Below are 14,036 nucleotides of genomic sequence, written 5' to 3'. Positions count from 1 at the left end.
GTCTGGGAACAGGCTCTTATTTTAGGGCCCGCATGCACTCAGCTTGAGTGTGGCGTCTCTCACATCACCGTCAGGTGTTGTCTGCTCACAGGCCCCGCCTGGACTGGGCCTCGTGGGCTCTCACTGCCCATTTGCTCTTTCCTCCTCCCTCCCCGGGTCTCGGCTTTCCTTTCCAGTCCTCCTCTGCAGGGAGGAGAGCTTTGGGATCCTGGGTCTTCTGGCCACTGCCCAGCTTTTCTCATCATTCAAGGAATTCCAGCCTCACCACCTCATGCTTTGCCCCTTCTCCATGACCTGCAATCCTTTGATCGGAATCTATATTTTACGATGTTCTAACAGGAGGGTAAAAGGTCAGGTCACATCGCTGCTGGTCTGGAAATAGCCTTAAGGAATCTTAACACTCGGAGCCTTTTACCTCTGCAGGGCAAATGAATGTCACGTCAAAAACCCTAATCATTCAAGTCTTCATAACCCCCCCATGGCTTATGCTGAGGCAGAGCCATGGCATTCAGGGCCGTGGCTAATTCTTGCCTGTGGGCCTAGCTGGTGTGAAATCCATTTGGGAGGCAGGGGAGCATGAACACTGGAACTAGAGTTCAGATCCCGACTCTACCACATGCTACCTCTGTGGCCGCAGTTTCAGCATCTGTAAGATAAGGGTAATAGTAGAATCGACCTCAGAGAGTTTTTACAAGGTGTAAGCGACTTGTTATACCTATACCACTTAGAACATTTTAGCTATTATGCTTGGTTTTAGTCCCAGGAGGATTTGGGCAGTGGCGCTACTTTGAAAATGTGAGCTTGGACCCTAGCCGGTTGACTCAGTGGGTAGAGAGCATTGTCCCAGCTTGTGAAAGTCCCAGGTTTTATCCCAGGTCAGGGGACACAGGTGAAGCGACCATCTACTTCTCTTCCCCTTCTATTTCTTCCCCTTCTCTAGATTGAATCGAGCATCAGATTAGCCCCATGCAGGGGTTGCCGGGTGGATCCCGGTTGGGGCGCATGCAGGAGTCTATCTCTCTATATCCCATCTCCTCTCTTTAAAAATAAAAAAGAAGAGAAGATAAAAGAAAATGTGATCTTGGTTTGCAGGCAGATGGCCAATCTTGAATCAGAGAAAATTTCTTCAAGTAGAAAAGATACTTTAGTTTCTGATCTGAAAATGTGCTCATGTTGCCATGGGATCCCAAAAAAGCAACCTTCAGAAGGTACCCTTTAGCCTGACCAGGCAGTGGCACAGTGGATAGAGCGTCGGACTGGGATGCGGAGGACCCAGGTTCGAGACCCTGAGGTCGCCAGCTTGAGCGCAGGCTCATCTGGTTTGAGCAAAACTCACTAGCTAGGACCCAAGGTCTCTGGCCTGAACAAGGGGTTACTCGGTCTGCTGTAGCCCCGTGGTCAAGGCACATATGAGAAAGCAATCATTGAACAACTAAGGTGTTGTAACGAAAAACTGATGATTGATGCTTCTCATCTCTCTCCTTTCCTGTCTATCCCTCTCTCTGACTCTCTGTCTCTGTAAAAAAAAAAAAGGAAGGTACCCTTTAGAGATAAATCTGAGAGAGAGAGAGAGAGAGAGAGAGAGAGAGAGAGAGAGAGAGAGAGATGGGGGAGGGTGGGGGGCTGTGACCTGGCCAGCTGTGAAATCCATTTGGGACTTGTGCCTTTTCTCTTTAACATCTCCCTAGGGGCTGACTAACCCCAGGTCTGGTCTGGGAAAGGTCTTAGGCCATAAGTCCCTGCCCCTATCCTTCTGGCTGGGACTGACTGGGAGGGGGCTGTGGTGTGTATGTGTGTGTGTGTGTGTGTGTGTGTGTGTGTGTAGTGTGTCTGACTATGCAATGTGCATTGTGCTTTGAAGGACACCAGAGTCCCACGGGATTGGGGGAGAGTATGGGTCTTTTTGTTTGTGCTGAAATGACATGGCATTACCCTGCCATCTGGTTCTGTAGAAAGGCCTAGCTGGTTAATTTTAAAGGCTCTTTGAAAAGGGAGGAAAATAGCAGCAACGCTGCATTTCCCAAGGGCTCTCTGCGATGTTCAGTTTCACGCAGATGTGCTTGTTAATTCGTCCTGTCATTGCACTTGAAGGGAGGGAGAAGGCAGGACTAATTTCAGTGATGCCACTGTGTCCTCATCTGCAAAATGAGAAACTCATAGAGCATTTCGGGGTGACATCCCTCTCCAGCTGAGACACAGTGACAAAGCCCTGTGCTTGAGAGGGGTCCTTGCTGAGCTAGCATGGATGGTAAATAGGTCTCCATGCTTCTGACTTTTAGCTCAGTAGAAGCACCAATTTGTTCACCATCATTATTCATTTGCCAGGTCATCCTTAAGGCCCTGGCCCTTAGGTCACTTACAGTCTAGGATAGGGTGTCTCAAACCAGTTGCCTTCTCATGCAGTGAGTACTAGAGTAGGCATAGCCCTTGGGTGCTGAAAGATTATGGCCAAGTTGCCACAGGCTTGGTTTCTGGGTGGTTTCTAGAAGGGGTTGGCTTCTAATCTGAATCTGAAGGTTGGGTATAAGTGATGCCAGTTGTGGGGGCGGGTGGTATGGCATGGGATGGGTGGGGAGGAAATAATGTCCAGGCAGAGAGAACGTTTGCCAAAGCTAGAGCCCGGGGGTGTGGGCACAAGTTGGGGTATTGGTTCCAGTCGGGACAGAGGCACAGAAAACCAGGGGTCACATTCATAGTTACTGGAATGAGGGCATCTTCGTTGTTCTCCGCATAGCTGTGGTCTGTGGTCTGGTGGTTTTGAGACCTAGAACTAGAGGTGGAAGGCTTTGGGTCAGTGGCGATGGGGGTACAGCTCTGGAAAGTTTTTTCCTGTGGAAACGGTAATCAAATGTTCATTCTGGAAAGCGGTGTTGTGAGCTCTGGTCCTCTGGGTTGGAGGTGGAGTGGCTCTGTTCTTCTCAAAGGCCACAGGCCCCCCCCCCCCACTTGCTGCTCCAGGGAGGCCTACCTGTGAGCCGCATCACCTGCTCAGGGAATAAAGTCCACCTGAGGCCGTGTTTGCCTCACCTGGGAGCAGCTTCCTGCTGCTGTGCTGCCAGGCTGAGCTGTGCTGAGGGGAGCTTAGGGACATTCACCGGTGGCTCAGCCGTGGGGAATTTCCTGTGCCCTGCGAGCCAGGGTGAGTCAGGGGCTTGTACCAGGGACTGGGGGTAGGGACAGGGGGTAATGTGGGCACAGCCTTTGTACTATCTCCTGTGCCTTCTCTGCCAGTATCCAGAATCTTTCAGGTTCATTTGTACACTTATTGGCATCCTAGAGATTTTGCAATCTTGGGAAGACTGTCACCTTTTGTCATATGTGTTGTCTTAAATTATAAGAGCAAGATATTTGCCTGCCCTTGTCTAGTGACTCCAGCACAGACCCCGACAGGTGGGTGCTTGGGAAGTATTTTTGTTTGTTTTTAATTATTTGAAAGAGGAAGGGGGAGAGAGAAACATCAATTTGCTGTTTCACTTATTAATGTATTCATTGGTTGACTCTTCTAAAAAATTTTTTATTGATTGATTTTATAGAAAGGGAAAGAGAAAAACACGGATTTGTTGTTCCACCCATCCATGCATTCATTGGTTAATTTTCCTATGTGCCCTGGGTGGGGATCAAACCTGCAACCTTTAGCATGTCGGGACGACACTCTTAACCAACTGAGCTACCGGGCCAGGGCTTGGGAAGTGCTTTTTGAGAACTACCATTAGCATCGCCCTTTTTTGATGGTTTATGGAAGACACAGCCCTGGGGCAGAGGGTGAGGAGCTGAGCCTCTGGGAGCCTAGGTACATGGGCTTCCATCAGAGGGCACCCTGCCATGGCTCTGGCAGAGATGTCTTCTCTGCTTTTCTGGAGCCCTGTGGTCCCTGGAAGTGGTCCACCTTTCTTCCACCCTGGAAAGGTAGAAGTAGAGCTCTATCTACTTCCTGTCAGAGTCAGGAAGAAATGTTTTTGGGGCATCCTTGTAGATGCTTAAAGGGTCTGGGAAAAGGGTCTTCCTGGGGATTCAGAATTGCTGTTTTAAAAATTGTAGACAAATACCTGTAAGATAAAATCTACATTTTAATCATTTTAAGTGGCATTAAATCTGTTAACATTGTTGTGCATCTGTCACCACCAGTCTATCCGCAGAACGTCTTCTCTTGCAAAACTGAAACTATGTATCCCTTAAACACCCCCCCCACACACACACACACAACCTGCCCCTGGCAGCTACCCTTTTACTTTCTGTTTCTGTCAGGGCTCAAAGTTTTACCCCTTTGTCTCTCCTGCCCAGAATCTCCCCGGAGTGCCCCCGCCAGGCAGCGATGCCAGAATGCCCGTCTCTGCCTCCCTCCGCCAGGATGGCAGCCAGGAGCGGCCGGTGAGCCTGACCTCTACCGCGTCCTCGTCAGGCTCCTCCCGCGACAGCCGTGGCACCATGGAGGAGCCCAGTGGCCCTGAGGCCTTAGCCAGGAATGGGGCAGGCTCCCCACACAGCCGGCACCCCCCCAACAGCAATAACAACTCCAGCAGCTGGCTGAACAAGAAGGGACCCCTGTCCCCGTTCAACAGCCGGGCAGCAGCGGCGCCTGTGCACAAGCTCAGCTACTTGGGCCGCGTGGTGCGGGAAATCGTGGAAACGGAGCGCATGTACGTGCAGGACCTACGCAGCATCGTGGAGGTAAGAGGCGCCGTGGGTCTTGGTGGCTCAGCTCTCTCGCATAAACCACCTGGAAGGACAGTTCTCCTTGACACGGTATCTCGGAAGGTCTGCTGCCCGTGGACCAGTGGGGAAGCTGCGGACTGCTCACACTACCTTGCGACTCTGGGTCAGAGGCGAGCTCTGGCCAGCGGAACCTCCCGCAGATCCTCAGGGAGTAGGCATCCTTGACAAAGATGGGAGGGGCTCCTGTGCTCCGTGGAGACTGAAGGAGGTGAAGAAACTGGCTCTGGACCTCGCCTTTCTGCTCCCACAGTCCTGCTCAGTTTCCTAGCTGTGGGGTCTCAGGCATAGGGTAACTGGGGAGCCTCAGGTTCCTCATTTGGAAAATGACGGTGCACCTGCCTCGCAGGGCTCTGTAGGTGATGCGTTTCCCACTGGGCTGGGCACGCGGGAGAAGGTGGCAGTGTGGCTGCCGTTGTGGAAGCCACCTGCTGCGAGGGAGGTGTGTTGGTGTCCCAGAGCTGCTGTAACACGTTTCCACAAACCACAAGGCTTAAGATGCAGAAGTTTAGAAATTTATTCTGTCTGGGTTAGGAGGCCAGAAGTTAGAAATCAGGGTGTTTGCAGGGATGGTTCCCTCTGGACGCTCTGAGGGACAGTGCCTTCTAGGCCTCTCTCCTGATGTCTGGTGGTTCCTCCACCCCCATCTCTGCCTCCGTCTCCTCACTGCCTTCTTTTGTCTCTCCGTGTTCTCTCTCCTAAGGACATTCGTCCTTGGGTTTAGGGCCCACCCTAAATCTAGTATGAGATCATCTTGAGATCCCTAACTACTTAGATCTGTGAGGACCCTATTTCCAAATAAGGTCACATTCTGAGGTTCCAGGTAGATATTAATTTTTGGGTGGAACTCTCCAACCCAGTAGAGTAGGTGATGTCTGAAATTGCATTGTAGCTATAAAATGTGGTGCAGAAATGAGATGGGGCTGGGGACAGGATTGTGCCGGGAGGGGCCGAGCTCGATGCCTCTCTCTGTGCAGGACTACCTCTTGAAGATCATTGACACACCCGGACTGCTGAAGCCAGAACAAGTCAGCGCCCTCTTTGGGAACATAGAAAGCATCTATGCACTGAACAGGTATGGGGTGGGCCCGACATCCACTATGTTCTATCTGTGAAGCCCATCTCAGGGCCTAAGGAGGAATCCTTAATGTCTCTGAGCTTTTGGGCTGTGACCTGTGGGCCCAGGGCCTGATCCCTGATGTTGGGGAAGGGTGGTCCATCCCTGTACAAAGATATGTAGTTAGCTCCCTGCAGGAGAAGGGACATGTGGGACCATGTGCCCTGGGGCTGATGTGCTTTCTGCCAGGTGGGTCATCTGCGGCCATGTGCTTGTATGATTTAGCCTGGGCCAGCACCTGGTCAGGGAGCTGCTGACCCTTACACATGATACTCTTCCCTGTATCTCTTTGTGGCCCCTTTGTCCCTCTCATCTTTGTCTCCCACCTGCACATCTCTTAAGTTCTTTTCCATCTTCCTACTGATGCCCTGAGAAGTCAGGGCTCCCTGGAGGTGATCTGACCTATTAGGGGAATGCACAGATCAGGCACGATGTGATGGGGGAGGCTGAACAAGGCCTGGCAAGGGGCCGCTTCAGGGCAAAGGGGCTTGGTGAGAATCCAGAGTGCCTCCTGGGCTCAAAGATGCTCCAGGGGAAGGGCGCCCGTAAGGAGGAGCAGAGCTTAAGGTGACGCTGCAGATAGTTTAGGAGGAACGTTACCCCAGGCCCTTTAAGATGGGCAGGTAGACTTCCTGCTGTGCAAGCTGGAGAAGTCTGGGAAGGAGACCTAGGCTGGATTGTGGGGGTCAGGGAAGAGAGGGAGCACAGGAGGAGGATGCAGGGGGAGCACCCTTTCTAGGGTCTCCTATTGTGCTCCCGTCTAACAACCAGGGGTGCTGGGACTCACCCTTTCTCTCTCCTTTTACTGCATCGTTTTGAATTGGGGGCCTTGGTTCTTTTGCAAGTCTCCCCTCTCTCTTTTTTCTCCTTTAATCTCTGCTTTTGTGTATTTGACTCCTGCCTACAGAGGAGCTGTGTCCTCCCCCGAGGTGGGTACTGGTGTCCCTTCTCCCTCTTGCTGAGCATGTGGGTCTTTTTTGCGCCCCACATTTGCAGTGTTGCTGGATGCTTTCTATGACTGCTGCCCCGGGCAGGGCTACTTGGAGGGTGGAAGCCCTGACTCTGGCAGGGCTCCAGGGCTGGCTGTGTACTTGGCTGTGTCTACCCACCAGGAGGCTGGGGAGGGGGCATGGTGTGTTGGTAGCTGTAGAGTCTGTGTGTGGTCTGGGGTCTGACGACCTCTCCCTCACACAGCCAGCTACTCAGAGACCTGGACAACTGCAACAGTGACCCTGTGGCTGTGGCCAGCTGTTTTGTGGAAAGGGTAAGATGGGCTGGGTCTTTGCCTCTTGTCCTGTTCTGCTGGGGGTTCAGTGGGGCAGGAGATCCCACTTTCAGGGGACATCTGAGCCCTGAGGGCCCCTCTCCAGGGAAAGTGTCAGGTGTCCTGTCTGGAATGGGGAGGGTGTTCTGGGGTAGAGACGGGGGCTGTTGGGTAGAGGGCATGTACCAGACAGAGGGATACAAAGATGGATCTGCAGATGCTCAGGGAAAGGGAGACAGAGTTGTTCTGGGGACCAGGAATGTGTCTTTGGTACACCTGGGTTTACAGCCCAATGGGAGTCTCCCTGAAATCACTATTTTTCGTTTCTCCTTAGAGTCAAGAGTTTGATATCTATACCCAGTATTGTAACAACTATCCCAAGTGAGTAATTGGGGTGGAAAGGGGAGGCAGATCCATTTGGTGAGTCTGGAGCACCCTACCTCCCCATCCTGGCCTTCTCAGCGGTGACAGCCCTCCCCCACTCCCAGCTCTGTGGCCGCCTTGACGGAATGCATGCGGGACAAGCAGCAGGCCACGTTCTTCCGGGACCGGCAGGAGCTGCTGCAGCATTCGCTGCCCTTGGGCTCCTACCTGCTGAAGCCCGTCCAGCGCATCCTCAAGTACCACCTGCTGCTCCAGGTAACCCAAAGTTTCCCTGAGCAGCTGGGGGAGGGGTGGACCCTTAAGTCTGTGGGCTGTCTAAGCCCCTGTCTCCCACACAGGAAATTGCCAAACATTTTGATGAAGAGGAGGATGGCTTCGAGGTGGTGGAGGACGCCATTGACACCATGACCTGTGTGGCCTGGTACATCAACGATATGAAGAGGAGGCATGAGCACGCCGTGCGGCTCCAGGTGCTCTGGGCTGGGGGCTGTAGGGACATGCAGGGGTGGTCAGGCGGGCGTGGGACTGGGAGAGCGAATGTGACTGCCCCATTGGGGTGAGCTGAGGGCGGGATCCGTGAGGGGCAGGCGCCCTGGGGGGAACCAGTGGTGGCGGGACTTTTGGGAGTCCCCTGAAGCCCTCTGGGGTCCTAGGAAGGTCATGAGAAGCTGACCCTTGGGGCTTCTCTGCCACAGGAGATTCAGTCACTGCTCATCAACTGGAAAGGGCCAGACCTGACCATCTATGGGGAGCTCGTCCTGGAGGGCACGTTCCGTGTGCACCGTGTGCGGAGTGAGAAGACCTTCTTCCTCTTTGACAGAGCGCTGCTTGTCACCAAGAAGCGGGGAGATCACTTTGTCTACAAGGGTCACATCCCGGTAACCAGGCTGCCGCCATTCCTCTTCCCCCCTCCCTCCTAGCCCCCTCCCCTCCTAGCCCCCTCCCTCCTAGCCCCCTCCCCTCCTAGCCCCCTCCCCTCCTAGCCCCCTCCCTCCTAGCCCCCTCTCCTCCTAGCCCCCTCCCTCCTAGCCCCCTCCCTCCTAGCCCCCTCCCTCCTAGCCCCCTCCCTCCTAGCCCCCTCCCTCCTAGCCCCCTCTCCTCCTAGGCCCCCTCCCTCCTAGGCCCCCTCCCTCCTAGCCCCCCTCCCTCCTAGCCCCCCTCTCCTCCTAGCCCCCTCCCTCCTAGCCCCCTCCCTCCTAGCCCCCTCCCTCCTAGCCCCCTCCCCGCCTAGCCCCCCTCTCCTCCTAGCCCCCCTCCCTCCTAGCCCCCCCTCCCCTCCTAGCCCCCCTCCCTCCTAGCCCCCCTCCCCTCCTAGCCCCCCTCTCCTCCTAGCCCCCTCCCTCCTAGCCCCCTCCCTCCTAGCCCCCTCCCCTCCTAGCCCCCCTCTCCTCCTAGCCCCCCTCCCTCCTAGCCCCCCCTCCCCTCCTAGCCCCTTCTCCTCCTAGCCCCCCTCCCTCCTAGCCCCCCTCCCTCCTAGCTCCCCCTCCCCTCCTAGCCCCCCTCCCCTCCTAGCCCCCTCCCCTCCTAGCCCCCTCCCTCCTAGCCCCCTCCCTCCTAGCCCCCCTCCCTCCTAGCCCCCCCTCCCCTCCTAGCCCCCCTCCCCTCCTAGCCCCCTCCCTCCTAGCCCCCTCCCTCCTAGCCCCCTCCCCTCCTAGCCCCCCTCTCCTCCTAGCCCCCCTCCCTCCTAGCCCCCTCCCTCCTAGCCCCCCCTCCCCTCCTAGCCCCCTCCCCTCCTAGCCCCCCTCCCTCCTAGCCCCCCTCCCCTCCTAGCCCCCCTCTCCTCCTAGCCCCCTCCCTCCTAGCCCCCTCCCTCCTAGCCCCCTCCCCTCCTAGCCCCCCTCCCCTCCTAGCCCCCCTCTCCTCCTAGCCCCCCTCTCCTCCTAGCCCCCCCTCCCCTCCTAGCCCCCTTCCCTCTTAGTCTTTTTTGCCGGCTCATAGTCAGTGTGGACACAGCCCTATCCCTCTAAGATTCCTCTCCCTGCTTTCCCAGATGTTCCTGAGGGGCTGGGTCCCCAGGTCCGCTGCCCCTTCCCTGCTCCTTGTGCTTAACTGTCCTTCTCCACCCTAGTGCTCCTCCCTGATGCTCATCGAGAGCACCAGAGACTCCCTGTGCTTCACCGTCACCCACTACAAGCACAGCAAGCAGCAGTACAGCCTCCAGGTGCGGGGCCAGGGGGCTGGGCTGGGGACAGACTTGCCTCCCCTGCTCGCTTCCCTGTGTGGAGCCTCGAGTCTCCCTCTGGAAGGTGGTGGTTGCTGTGGGCACCTCTCAGGCTTGTGTGGATGAGTCCGAGTGACCTCGCAGAGGCCCCCCTGTCACCTCTGCCCTGCTCGGCCCACGTCGTGTGCCTTTAGCCTGTGCTAACCCCTGGCTCCCTCGCCCTGGGGTCCTTCCAGGCCAAAACAGTGGAGGAGAAACGGAACTGGACTCACCACATCAAGAGGCTCATCCTGGAGAACCACCACACCACCATCCCCCAGAAGGTGTGTTCCTCGGGCACCCCCTCCCCAGATCTTGATGGGGTGTGAGAGGGTGTCTTTCAGAGCCAGCTGTGGGGGGGGGTCTACCAGGCCCTCACACTCTGGACCTTGGCTTCACTAAACAGCGGGGGCAGTTCAGCAGGTGCCCGAGGCCTCAGCAGAGCACAGTGGGGTGTTCTCACTCAGCAAGCGCGAGGCTGTGCGCAGGGTGGGGGGAGGCACGGCACATGGCACGGTCATGTAACTCGGTGGGTTTCTTCCTTTCCAGGCCAAGGAAGCCATCTTGGAAATGGACTCCTACTGTAAGTGTACCCTTTCTGCTGGCTCTGTCCCTAATTGTGCACCTTTCTAGGTCAGGCTGCATCCTGGGGAACCTTGGCCTGACACTGAGATTCCAGGGAGCAGGGAGGATTGGGCAGCTCCTTTTGTCGAGGCTGGGGGTCTACTGGAGCCTAGGGGCCGCACTGCTGACGGGCAGACTGGAAGGTGGGAGAGGAGGGAGCTCTGGAGGCTGCTGGCCCCTGGCCTGGGGGTGGGCAGCAGCGGTGTGGTCGAGTGCAGTCAGAGTCTAGGCCAAGGCTGAGAGTGTCCCAAAGGCCTGATTGTCTCTCCTGGGTGCAGATCCCAATCGGTACCGCTATAGCCCAGAGCGCCTGAAGAAGGCTTGGTCCTCCCAGAATGAGGTATTCACCCACGTGCGCCAGGGGCGCCGGCAATCTGGTAAGAGAAGGGCTGTGTGGGCAGAGAGGCGTCTTCATAGGGCCCTTGACCAGGCGGGGGACCGTTTGCCGCAGTATTTGGGGGCTGGCTCTGACCGCCAGAAATTCTGGGGAAAGGCAGGCTGAGGGTGTGTGTGTGTGGAGCGTCGTTGCCTGTGCTGCCTTCCACCAAGCATGTCCGGGCTCTTCTTGCCCACCAAGGTTGGGCAGCTTACTTTTTCCAGGGGCCTAAGGATGCTTGTCCACCCAGGCCTTGGCACCCTTTTTAGCTCCCCTGCCGTTGAAACCTTCCTTATTCACCACTCAGAATACTGGGAGTCAGCCAGGAGTAATGCTCGGACATTGTGGATGGGCCCCAGCCCAGTTGTGGAACACAGCAGAGGCAGGATGCGGGGAAAACAAGTTAGACTTCAAGTGGCATCAGTTCCAGACAGGAAATATTTACTTTGGGTCTCACGAAAAAGTTCCATTTTCCTCTCCTGGGTTTTCCGTGACTGGACTCACTACTGTGTACTTGAGTTATTGGAGTGAATTGTCTATTGAAAAAGAGAAGACTTTGCTTTTATTCTCAGCTCTCCTGGTGATGAGTGTTTTCTGCATCTGTTTTTACTCTGCCCTTCGGTCTGAGGCCCATGGACTGATTTGGCTTCAGCCGGGTACCTGCCAAACTTATTCATGTGGTGGGAGTTGAGGTGAGAAGTGTCCTAGAGACCCCTGGAGAGAGAGAGCGGGTGTGACTGGGCGCAGTGTCCTGGCCTTGATTTTCACGGTGTGCTGGTCATGACCCACGTGTTTCTTGAACTGGGCAGATCGATGCGTGCGCTTCGGTCTGAGTGGAGCTGATTGGTCTCTGGAGAGCTGCTGTGGTTTTATTTTGTTTGGTATTGCTACCAGTGGATCTTGAACCCTAAGCAAACTTGTCATGGTTGCAAAATTTTATGGTGCCATATGTTAAAAGCCCCAAATGGGCCGTGTTAACTCTCTGGCCCTCCTGTTTTTCTTTCCTTTCTTCTATAATCTTCCTGTCCCTCTGGCATCCCCCTTACTCCGCCGCAGCTTTAAACTGGACACTTCTGGCACGCGGACACGGTCCATGAGTGACGGTGGTGTTGTAAGAGTAACGTTGCCTGTGATACGTCAGCATCCAAACTGTAGCTACCAAGGCACTCGGGCAATGAGCCATTTTAGAGCTTAAGTTTCTACGTGGCTGAGATTTTAGCCTGGAAACTCTATAAAAGAGTTGGGTTTTGTTTGTGTGCTTGTTTTTGTGGTTTAGTTCTAGCCATATGAAAAAGTGACATCTTTCTAAAACCATGCTTCAGACTGTTGAGCCTTTAAAAAAGAGGGTGCTGGCCAGAGTTGAACTTCTGGTTTTCTGAAGTCGATACAACGGCAACACTGTGGTGTGTGGACTGCCAGGTGCTCCAGGGTCCCCCACAGCAGGGGGCTGTGGGTTGCCATGGAGGCAGCCTACATTTGCGGTGTGTGTCCGTCTTTAGGCTGACGGTGTTGGTTCTCATCTTAGTGTGCTTGCCTGTAGGATCCCTTCTAACCCCTTCAGTCTGTTAGAAACCAGTCTGTTGAACTTGGGGGGAGTGGATGTAAAAGCAGGCCAGAAAGTTGCTGAGGAGAGAGGACATGGGTCCCTGTGTAGCAGCGTTGATGCCTGCTCTTAGCCAACTGCGCTGACCGCCTCCGGGCCTGGTCTGCTTCCTGCTTCCTGCTTCCAGAGAGCTGAGATGGGCACATAGATAAAACTTACGGATAAAGTAAGGTGCTACTGTAATAATATGTCACTTATGAAATATTCTTGATTACGAGGTCTAAAATGAAAGTTAAGTGTTTCATGAAAACAGTTGGATGTTTACTTATGTTGTGCAGATAGTGCGTGTGGGTGTGTGCACGCGTGCGTGTGTGTGTGTGTGTGTGTGTGTGTGTGCATGCTCACATCGCAGTAGAAGAGTATTCCTGCATGCCCCCCTCCCCAGGAGCAGCTAAGGGACCTCAGCCAACTTCCCTCCTGGCTCCAAGTGTATAAGTGGACCTCCTACTTAATACCAAAGACAGTATGGCTAAGGCCACGGCTCTGTAGAGAGGTCCCTCGCACATGTCCTCTGATCCCTGCGTGCCTGTCTCAGGCCTGTCCCCAGAAAGACTGGGGTACAGGTGCTGACACCGTCAGACTAATGGATATGTCTTGTGTCCTGTCCCTGGAGCCTGGTCAGCCCCTGTACAGCCAGGCCACTCTCCCCAGAAGGCAGCGAGGCTTCGTGGTGCCAGGCCGGCAGGGCCGCAGAAAGCCGGGCGCGACCTCTGCTCTGCAGCTGGGGAGCTCTGAGGGGGCTTAGCTGGGGCTGGAGCTAATGTACTGAGGTGCTCATTTCGAGGCAGGTGGGGCTTGAGGTCCAGCCGTGGACTCCGGAAATGTGGCTAGTTGGTCTGAAGGGGGCAGTGTGGGGCGGTGGCTCCCTGGTGAGCTGCGCTAATTCAGGGGACTGGACAGCACTGCTCCTGGGGTCTGGTGGTGGTCACAGTGGAGGTCCCAGGGCTGATGAGCGTGGCCCTGTCTCCCTGTGGGGTAGGTGTGAAGGCCCCTCCTTCAGATCCTGAGGCTGGTGGGGAGGGGAGCAAGCCTGCATGGACACTGAGTTGGTGATGGGCTGGTAGTGCTGTGGGTGTGCGAGCCAGGCCAGGCCCAGCTGCTTCCGGACCTGCACTGACTGCCCATTCCTTTCCTCCTCAGAGCCAACCAGACACCTGCTCAGGCAGCTCAGCGAGAAAGGTGAGTGTGAAGGGTGGGCAGCCATTGAGGTGATATCGGTAACCACCTGGGTGGGGGTGTCGCAGACAGTTTAGAGGGGACTCCTTCCTCCCGGGAATGGGTCTTGCCCCTTGTTTTCTGAGGAGGGGGTCTGTCCATTGTTCCTTTGAAAGGTGAGGCTCCTGAGAATAGGCACCCAGAGATCTTCCTCAGGGGGCTTTAGGTCTCTGGCCTCTATGAAGAGGTTCTTTCTTCTGTTTACCCCCCCATGTGCTGGACTCTGCGGTGGTGGCAGCAGCCAGAGCAGCAGCAGGAATGAAGGTAAGGCTGCTGGGCAGAGGGGTGGGACTGCCCGGGTCAGCCTCTGGCCCCTTCAGCTCTCATTGTCTTCATTCATTTAACAAACACCTGTCAGGCACCTCCTGTGCGCTATCCTCTGTCATGAGGGTCACAGGGATGAATAAGTTGTGGCCTTTGCCCTGGGGACCCTCCTATACCCTTTTCCTGAAATGGCACCCTGGTGGTGGCCTGCCCAGCCTGTGTCTCTCATTTTTCTCTCTCTGGAACAGGCAGGCCTCTGGGTCTTGAGTTCCTGCCCAG

General features: G+C 55.4%; 1 protein-coding gene across 11 annotated transcripts in view; it reads left to right on the top strand.

Moving 5' to 3' along the window:
- Window positions 1-14,036, top strand: part of PLEKHG3 (pleckstrin homology and RhoGEF domain containing G3) — a 79,828-nt gene that overhangs the window by 59,512 nt on the left and 6,280 nt on the right. For 9 of the 11 annotated variants that reach the window (XM_066273140.1, XM_066273142.1, XM_066273145.1 and 6 more), the window contains exons 2-14: window positions 4,282-4,668; window positions 5,688-5,785; window positions 7,022-7,091; window positions 7,426-7,472; window positions 7,580-7,730; window positions 7,814-7,945; window positions 8,171-8,353; window positions 9,544-9,636; window positions 9,873-9,959; window positions 10,225-10,258; window positions 10,578-10,676; window positions 13,419-13,457; window positions 13,732-13,757. In XM_066273140.1, coding sequence (XP_066129237.1) covers window positions 4,282-4,668; window positions 5,688-5,785; window positions 7,022-7,091; window positions 7,426-7,472; window positions 7,580-7,730; window positions 7,814-7,945; window positions 8,171-8,353; window positions 9,544-9,636; window positions 9,873-9,959; window positions 10,225-10,258; window positions 10,578-10,676; window positions 13,419-13,457; window positions 13,732-13,757 — 1,446 coding nt within the window. The remainder of the gene's footprint in view (window positions 1-4,281; window positions 4,669-5,687; window positions 5,786-7,021; window positions 7,092-7,425; window positions 7,473-7,579; window positions 7,731-7,813; window positions 7,946-8,170; window positions 8,354-9,543; window positions 9,637-9,872; window positions 9,960-10,224; window positions 10,259-10,577; window positions 10,677-13,418; window positions 13,458-13,731; window positions 13,758-14,036) is intronic. The other 2 variants (XM_066273138.1, XM_066273149.1) reach the window with 1 other exon arrangement.

Source organism: Saccopteryx bilineata, chromosome 4 (assembly GCF_036850765.1).
Source record: "Saccopteryx bilineata isolate mSacBil1 chromosome 4, mSacBil1_pri_phased_curated, whole genome shotgun sequence".
Classification (NCBI taxonomy): Eukaryota; Metazoa; Chordata; class Mammalia; order Chiroptera; family Emballonuridae; genus Saccopteryx; species Saccopteryx bilineata.
The sequence above is the reverse complement of the archived record's forward strand: the minus strand, read 5'-3'. Positions and strand labels throughout refer to the sequence as shown.